This window comes from Drosophila miranda, chromosome XL (genome assembly GCF_003369915.1).
Source record: "Drosophila miranda strain MSH22 chromosome XL, D.miranda_PacBio2.1, whole genome shotgun sequence".
Lineage (NCBI taxonomy): Eukaryota > Metazoa > Arthropoda > Insecta > Diptera > Drosophilidae > Drosophila > Drosophila miranda.
The window spans coordinates 8,444,533-8,453,250 of NC_046673.1; the positions used below are offsets into that span (position 1 = coordinate 8,444,533).

Below are 8,718 nucleotides of genomic sequence, written 5' to 3' on the forward strand. Positions count from 1 at the left end.
TCAAATATCGGGCCAGGACGACGACTTAAAAACTTTTTTATTTAAAAGAGAGATTTGGAACCAACCAATTCCAATCAAAAAATCAAAAAAAAAAACCTGCATCATTACCTTTTCTTTGTAGACCAAAGAAAACGTTCGACTATGGACACTCGACCTACAGAGTCGGACGAAATGTGCTTTTTAAACGCTGTTTGGACCCGTTTTAGTTCGAAATATAGAAAATTCAAATTCAAGGTATAGACTTCCAGAGCTTCAGGATCAGCGGGCCATAGAGCCAGATCATCGGAGTGCCGGTAATGATTCGAACCTTGACTCCTCGTTCAGTTGCATCCTTTATGCATTTACGGAAATCGGGTTTCATCATTATCTGAAACAGGTTTCTCCGATGATGCATCTCCATTTACGATTCGACATCTGATGAGCTCCGCAATAGAAAAAAACTTTTGAATTAGATGCATAATTCACATCAGAAAAGTTCATCATCCGCCGCCTCATTGCCTGAGAATGGCGACCAACAAACGATGTACTAAACAAAAAGGAAACCAACATTTGGATATCCCAAATCTCGGAAGGGAACTCCAATTTCCTCAAAGTCTCAAAATGAAAAACGTGGAAAAAGATAAGCAGGACCACATCGATAGCCACCTTGGCAAAGTCGGCCTTAAGGCCCTCGCACCCAGCAGTACAATTTTTTCTTGCTGCGTTGAATAATCGGCTTCAATTCTGTCCAGTGGTCCAGTTGAAAAGCTTTACACTGGACCAATTCAATAAGAATGCGATTGTAGAAAATATACAGCGACTTTCCAGACAAAAGCTAATCGAAAGTTAGAATTATGGAAAGACTTATGGTAATTATTCCACAACTTACAAATATACAACTGAGTAAGCAAACCAGTAGGCCGGACTTTAATCTAGTAGTCATCCGATTTTGCTTAACTTGGGATAGCTATTTTCTAAGCCATGGAGGTCATGGAGCCTCAGGCCGGGATTGTACACCCTTTGACCCAGTTGTTTCAATTAGAAATTCGTTTTTTGGCCAAATTTGTTTTCACTTTTCGACCACGGCGTACGGGTATGTAACATTTGCCTGCCAGCCGCCTCTGTTTAGAAAGCGAACCTCCGAACCTCCGAACCTCTCCGAGCCGTTCCGCCTCAACGGACAGGGGACTGGGACTGGAACTGTGGCCGGACTGTCCGCAAAGATGATAAGCAGAACAAGAGGTTGACGACGAAGACGATGACGGTGAAGAACTTTGCTGAACGGGGTCCAAATAGCTGCAAGCGTTTTTTTTTTTTTTTTCAGGCAAAATTCCAAAATGGATACCGAAATTCAATTCAATTCAATTGTGAATTGAATGAATCTGCGCGAATGATGGGCCTGGGCCTGGGCCTGGGCCTGGGTATAGGTCTTTGGTTTGGGTCTGGGGTCTGGGGTCTGGGGTCTCGGTGGTGGTGCTGGTGTATGTGTATATAGGCAAAAGTACACAGAGTGCCGAGCGAACCGTTGACTCCCTTGGCAATTTACCGTTGCCCAGAGCCAGAAGTGTGAGGTACTTTAAAGTCATTTGCATTTGGTCGGATCGGGTCTCGGGTATAAAAGGCATCCAGTTGGGGCGGTAATGTATCAAACATTCATTACCCACCCGGGCGAGAACACACGACTCCATCTCCGCCACCGCCGCCGCCACCACCACCACCATTCGGGTTGCTAGAAAAGTTCTCTGCCTCAGAGTAGTTTCCAACTCAGCCGCAACTTCGCCGCACAGTCAATGATGAAGCACCAAGTGTCCCTGGTCCTGCTGGGTTGCCTGCTGGCTGCTTGCCTCGTCCAGGCCGGCCCCGGTCAGGAGAAGCCCAAGTCGGCGGCCCAGCTGCTAAAGGCCCGACGCAGTTCCTACTTCAATGAGCCGGCCCTGGCCAAGTTCAGATCGAACGACGCCGATCTCGCCGTGGCCCTGGACCAGAAGGCCGACCAGGATAAGCTGACCGTTGGTGGTGCGGCGGCTCAGGGCAGCAGCAGCAGCTCGACAGGCACCAAAGACGCTTCGAGTGGACGCCTCTTCCTGAAGAAGTTCCTCATGTTCAAGAACATGTTTAGCAGCAGCAGCCAGCCCGTGATCCCCATCATTATCACTGGAGCTGGCACTGGCACCACCGGCACCACCGGCACCGCCAGTCCCACTGTTACCGTCACTTCCACGGGTACCATTCCTTCGGCCACGGGAACCATCACCACCTCACCCACGACAACAGGCACAAGCACAGCTCGCCAAGGCGATGCCCTACCCTATGGAGCCAATGCGGAAGAAGACGATCCAGCGGATGCCGATGAGCCTCAGGCCCAGGCCTATCCCGGCGCCCTGGCAGCCAATGCCGAGATGCTCGACGAGCAAGCCTTGGAGGCAGCCCTTGCCGCCGGAGCCCAGGAATACGAGGTTGTGACCGATGCGGAGGTGCAGGGCACCGGCGCCACCGAGAGCAAGGCCACCCAGAACAACCTTATAAATCTGCGCCGCAAGGGAGCTCGTCGCGGCCAGCAGATAAGCGTCCGCATTCCTCCTCGCTACCGTCGCTACTTCAAGAACGGCCAGAAGGTGATGCTCAACACCAACCGCCGCCCCAACAAGCGCCGTGTGGTAAGGAAGCGCGTCCAGAACAAGAAGCTGCAGAACCGTCGTCGTGTGAACGGAGGCGGCAACAAGAAGAACAACAGGAAGAACAGGAACAGGAACAAGGGCAACAAGCGTCGCGTCACAGCCGTCTAGGCGGTGACACACAGAGAGAAAGGGTGAGCTACTCCCCCCACCCCCAGGCTCGATCGGAGATCATTGATCCCTTCCACACGAACAACACACAGATTTTTTTTTCCTATTTATTGTAGCTAATTTTTGATTTGAAGCCCCACTCTATTTGGGCATACACAGAATAAATGAATTCTTTTTGAAAAGTATGTACTTGACCCACATTTATGTAAATTTGGATAGATCGCAAATGGTGATAGTGATCGCCATGATGGGGCGGAAAATATGCCCCCGCAGGCAGCTTTCGTATTTAAGACAGTGGCCCGCCTCGGGCCGAGAACAAACATGGATTGCTTGCCGTTCTACTACTTGATGATCTTGTCGATCTTCTTCGTCGCTTCTTTCGACGGCAGTACAGCCGCCGGCTGCAGTGGTAGGCTCCGATTGAGAGCCAGCGATGTGGCCAAGGCAGAGGCCCAAATTGATCTCAGTCAACTGAGCGAGAAGCAATTGCAGCAGTTGGTCCAACAGTTGGCCGCTCTACAGTCCAAGCAAGAAGAAGAATCGCTTGAGGATCAGGACTTTGAGGACCTACAGCAGGATGAGGACGACCATCGGGGCAGCAGTCGACCCTGGAACAAGATCCAGCGCATAATTCGTCGCCAGTTGGTGCGCATACCGAAGCGCTATCTCAAGAAACTACTCCGCCAGTTTGGATTGGCTCGAAACATCGGTGGCAGTAATGTAAGGGCTGTGGACTTGGCTCCTCGGGCTGATGAGTACTATCTTATACCGCTGGAGTGAAATAAATGATACGACTATTCATAACTGAATATTTTCTTACATTTTTTCAGTTTTGGGGTTGCTTCCAAATGGGACATTTTCGGGAGTTTTTGGGAAGTCTTTGAATTACTTTTGAGGCTTATTAGCTTTCATAAAATGTCCCCATAGTTTTGCAGGCTTCTTACTGTCGTAAAGTTGTCTCTCGCTGATCATTTAGCGTTCGTAGAGTGAACATTTTACTATAAGAAATATTATCATTCGATCTGTTCTGCTAACATTTTGTTGGACTATGATAAAGCTTTCAGCATAAGCTTTGTGTCAAATAAAGCTGTAGTTAAGCTTTCACAGAAGCTCCCCATCCATCTGTTATCTAACCCAACCAGCTGATCAGCGCTGCGTGAACGATAACTATTACTTCCACAGAGTCACATTCAGCCAGAAATCAGAGTTCAGAGTGGCGTGTTGTTTTGTGCTGGATTTTGAATCTAATTGAAGCTCGTGGCATAATGACCGGCGGAATACTTGCGGGAAAGGTGGCATTGGTCACAGGTGCATGTCGCTCAGTTTTGCAACAAATTTGTTCTTTGATTCATACCCCGTGTATTGCAGGCGCCGGATCTGGTATTGGGCGTGCCACCTGCCGTCTGCTGGCCCGCGATGGTGCCAAGGTAATCGCCGCCGATCGCAATTTGCAGTCTGCCCAAGAGACGGCCAAGGAGCTGGGAGCAGGACGATCTGCGGCTCTGGAGGTGGATGTCTCCTCCGCCAAGAGTGTCCAGGGAGCCGTTGCCGAGGCGCTGCTGAAGTTTGATCAGGCCCCCAGCATCGTGGTCAACTCGGCGGGCATAACACGGGACGGCTACCTGTTGAAGATGCCGGAAAGGGACTTCGACGACGTGTACAGCGTCAACTTGAAGGGCACTTTTCTCGTCACCCAGTACTTTGCCAAGGCCATGATCGAACAGAAGCTGGAGGGCGGCAGCATTGTTAACCTCTCGAGCATTGTGGCTCGCATGAACAATGTGGGACAGGCCAACTATGCGGCCACCAAGGCTGGAGTGATCTCCTTCACGGAGGTGGCCTCCAAGGAGTTCGGCAAGTTCGGCATCCGCGTCAACTGCATCCTTCCCGGCTACATTGACACACCCATGGTGGCCGTAGTTCCGGAGCCGATCAAGCAGGAGGTGGTACAGCGCTGTCCGCTCGGGCGCATGGGCAGGCCTGAGGAAATCGCTGAGGTTATTGCCTTTTTGGCCTCCCAGAAGGCAGCCTATGTCAATGGCGCAGCCATTGAGGTCACTGGCGGCCTCAAGTGATCCAGGAGCTAGGGGGTAGAGCTAAAACTTTGCATTTATTTGTTATAACACCATTCAGAAGTTGCATTCTTAATAGAACTGACCTTCTGATGACCTAACAAGGGCGTAATCTCTTAATAGAATGAAGATACAGCAGCTCCCACTTCCCACCTGCCACCTGTTGCGGCCCTGCTCCCATTGGAACGAACATGATCGTTGCATCGCCACCTATAGGCGAGCTTCTGTGTTAGTTGTAGAGCTTTCCAAACTACAGACAAACTAACCGACTGTTAACAGCGCATGCTTCTCTCTAGCGAACAGCACTGTTATACAACTTGCATCTTAACAGTGGTGTTTTCTGTTGAATTTTTGACTGCGTAGCATGAAAGATCAAAATTTATTATTTTAACTACTTTTAAAACATGAGTTTAAGCCGGAAAGGGGGGGTCAAATTTCCCCCAGTGTAGACCATTAAAAAATAGGATGTTTGATGTTTGTTCTACCTATAATAGTCTTACCTATAATAGTCTCCGGAATACTCCAGGATAAGTACGCAGAGGACACCATGCTGTTTTTTTTAATAAATAAACTTAATTACAATGTTGCAATTGTATTTATTATTATTATAATAATATTCCAAATATATATTTTCGTTCGTTTTTGAACAATTTCATGAATCTTGCATACTTTTAGGCTACATTGAAAATAAGAGGAAAAATTGGTACATATGTATGTAGACCTGCAGTACATATGTACATATATGTACATATGTATGTAATATGTAATAATAGTATTTATTCGCTTGGGATGAGAATCATAATAAGGTTAGCAGATCGGATACCAGGCCAAAACGCAGTCTTCTTTCCGCCCAACCGACCGAGGGGCGCTGCTGCTTGACGCGCGACGCATATAACCGAACTGGTCGAGTACAACCAGGAAAGATATATGTATAAATTTTAGACCAATATTTGAGGACTCGAAATTATAGCTAAATTGAACTAAAAGTGATAAGAATGCATTCTAAATACAAATACTAATACATTCTAATTACGGAAAAGGTGTGCTAGTTTTAGTAAGTGAAGAGGAGGAAGGGTGGCTGAATTGCTGAATATTTAGGCTCTTATTTGAATGGTTCAAGCCCAATTCCATCAGGACCTAGTGATTGAGGATCTACTTACCACGCGATGGGCTGAGACTGTTGATTGTGTATGATGGTAGGATTGTTCTTATTGCACGAGAAACATTCCTATTAGACGTCTGAAGTCAAACTCTCTCTCTCACTCTCTCTCTTTGTCGCTGTCTCTGTCTCTGGGGGCCTTGAAACCACCTTGATTGTTTCGGTCGGGCCCCCGTATCCATCGAAAAACGCGACCCCGACCCGACCGAGCGACCATTCAACCACAAAAGGACCATCGAAGTGGGAAATGGAATTCGTGACACGGCTTGTTGTGGTCATTGGGGTGGCACGGGGTCCTTTTGCGGAGGGTTTTCGAATGGGGTGTGGGTTGTGGGGTGTGTGGAACCACCGAAATGTACAATATTAATATATTTCACAATTCCCCAGCTGCTAATTAACTCAGTTGGAAGCGTACACATGCACACACATGCACACAGATACAAAATACCCACACATACATAAATACAAGGCTGTCAACCGACACATATGTTTGGGGAAGGTGGTGGAGGGGCAGGGGTGAGTGATGAGGGGTAGCTGCAGAGGGGATCCTGGGCTGTGGTCGTGCGTGCAATTTAAATAATGAAGACATTTTATTAATTCAAGAAATTCAACTCTCCCATACTTGAATACGGCCCAGGCCCGCACACCCATAGATACTTCCGTACACAAACATTGACATATTCATAGACACATATACACACACCACACACCACACACACATAGCCACACACACGCGTAGAGTAGCAATTACAGCGGCAGCCCAACATTAAGCAACCTCCCACCACAGAAAACTTTCCAGGCATTTGGGGCTATGGCCCGAACCTAGCAACCACCCAGCCACCAAGCAAGCCCACACACCCCTTCTTTCCGAATGGCTTTCTAGTGCGCTTCCCATTTCCCATTTCCCATTTCCCTGCTTCGTTTTTAGTGCATAGTGAAAAACAAAACATTTGCTAATCATATGAAGGGGGGCAAAGTTCTAGCAAAGCCTCAACCTCACTCTCTCTCTCTCTCTGTCTCTGTCTCGTTCCGCCAAGCTCAGGCCATCTCTTTCCACCACGCTGTGGCCGTCTCTTTCCAGCAATTAACAACGCAGTGCGACACAAGTAGCGACGACAAGCCAACACTTGAGCCGTAAACCAGCCCCACACGACCCCAGGAAGGACCCCACAATCCTCCCACCTTACCACACCACAGCACACACCAGGCCCACATTCAACACAACCGACTACCGACCCAAGACCAGGACCAGACCCACTCCATGGTTGGAGCCCTGGCACTTGCCATATCTCATGTTAATGAAATCGTAACTCTTCGTGCGCCTCGTGTCCGTTTTTTGTCCCCTCTTTTCTGTCGCCCCTGCCCAAGGATGACTCCCCTAAAAAGATACAAAGAGAAAAGCTGAGGTGGCTCCGAGAAGGATGGCTCCTCAGATCGCACGAATTCACCGGACAATGGAAGAGGGGAGAGGTATGGGATTGGTTGGGGATTGCTTTGGGATTGGTTGGGGAGAAGAGAGTTCTTCCCACTGAAAAGCAGCAGGGCTATGGAGGACGAGCAGGCAGGAAGTCGTGTGCGAACAAAAGGTGCCACAAAAGAAACCTACCGCCTGTCAACGCTTCGAACAGTAAATACTCTGAAGGTGTACGGATTGATAAGCACAAATATCTGTACAGCTCTGAGACAGTTTTGTAAAAACGAGGAGCAGAATCATGGTAGTCCCCCCTCGATAGCTTTCACTGCAGCTCACATCCATCTCTGTTCTTGTGTGCGATCTCAAGAGAGTCTTTTAGGAAGGAAAATGTCTTTTATTTCGAAGGCGAATTTCCATGGATGGTTCTGCCTTGAGAGCTTTCACTGTGCCCCATCGCCCCATTCTTTTCGGCCTTTCTTCGTGAGTATTGTGCGGCCTGCGATCTCACGTGTGTGCGTCCAGCCCAGGTTTCAGGTGTTCTCCCCCGAACAGCATTCCAGCAACAAAGAAATGCTAATTAACACAGCTAACCGCAATTGCAACTTCCTTCTGACTAAGTGCACGTATGACCCACCCCCACTCCATGCCACTCAATTCCCAACCTTTTCCAGGCCCACCCCCAGCACCCCCAGCACCCCCAGCCCCCCAGCATGTGTGACAGCTTCGAGGGTCGCTCTGTGACAAAGGGCAACTAATTTAGTTTAATGGACGTCGTGCGCGACTTTGTTGCCACAGCCGCAGAATTTCTTGCGGCCAACTCTCGGCCCCGAGAGCGGGTGGCTTGGTGGCCAAGTGGGGTGGCTCTGTGGGTGGCGCCGGGTGGCACAGAGCCACCCTTACGCACTCTCATTAAGCATTTTTAGTCGAGCTTAGCGAGCCGTTTGTTTGCATTGTCAACTCTGACCCACCAACTCCGAGAGAGAGAGAGAGCTGGAAGTTCGACTCCGACTGGCCATAAATTAACACACATGGTGCGGTGGTGGTGGTGCTGCTGGTGGCTATGGTGGCCTGCCAACATTTTAATTTCACTTTTGTTTGTTTGATTTTTGGCTTTTTGCAGTTTGCTCGACAGTTGGCCATGGCCAGGCCAACTCAACTCCCTTTCCGGCCAAGTCCGGTCCGGTCCGGTCCGGTCCGGTCCGGCCTGTCTATATCCCTGCCCATGTCCTGGCTCAAATTAAAAATGTTTTTCCCCGCTTATTTGTCTTTGGACTTGGGGACTACCCGACAGCCATTTGTTGCTGTTGG

The 8,718-nt window shown here is 49.0% G+C and overlaps 3 protein-coding genes across 3 annotated transcripts; all 3 read left to right on the top strand.

Moving 5' to 3' along the window:
• The first annotated feature begins 1,772 nt into the window (after positions 1 to 1,772).
• LOC108152142 lies at positions 1,773 to 2,843 on the top strand. Its single transcript, XM_017281288.2, has one exon. It carries the CDS (start codon positions 1,773 to 1,775, stop codon positions 2,763 to 2,765), a length of 993 nt encoding a protein of 330 aa, XP_017136777.1. The 3' UTR covers positions 2,766 to 2,843.
• Positions 2,844 to 3,086: 243 nt separating this feature from the next.
• LOC108152210 lies at positions 3,087 to 3,586 on the top strand. The gene has a single exon (XM_017281413.2). It carries the CDS (start codon positions 3,087 to 3,089, stop codon positions 3,543 to 3,545), a length of 459 nt encoding a protein of 152 aa, XP_017136902.1. The 3' UTR covers positions 3,546 to 3,586.
• A 361-nt stretch (positions 3,587 to 3,947) lies between these two features.
• On the top strand, positions 3,948 to 4,941 carry LOC108165032 (estradiol 17-beta-dehydrogenase 8). Its single transcript, XM_017301069.2, has 2 exons — positions 3,948 to 4,073; positions 4,134 to 4,941. The coding sequence occupies exons 1-2, from the start codon at positions 4,031 to 4,033 to the stop codon at positions 4,838 to 4,840; spliced, it is 750 nt and encodes a 249-aa protein (XP_017156558.1). The 5' UTR covers positions 3,948 to 4,030; the 3' UTR covers positions 4,841 to 4,941.
• Positions 4,942 to 8,718: the final 3,777 nt, after the last annotated feature.

Bases quoted from the DNA above. Each gene is read 5' to 3' on its own strand.
- LOC108152210 (XM_017281413.2), top strand. From the start codon at position 3,087: ATGGATTGCTTGCCGTTCTACTACTTGATGATCTTGTCGATCTTCTTC.
- LOC108152142 (XM_017281288.2), top strand. From the start codon at position 1,773: ATGAAGCACCAAGTGTCCCTGGTCCTGCTGGGTTGCCTGCTGGCTGCT.
- LOC108165032 (XM_017301069.2), top strand. From the start codon at position 4,031: ATGACCGGCGGAATACTTGCGGGAAAGGTGGCATTGGTCACAG. The intron at 4,074-4,133 runs GTGCATGTCGCT...CGTGTATTGCAG, and splicing joins AAAGGTGGCATTGGTCACAG to GCGCCGGATCTGGTATTGGG.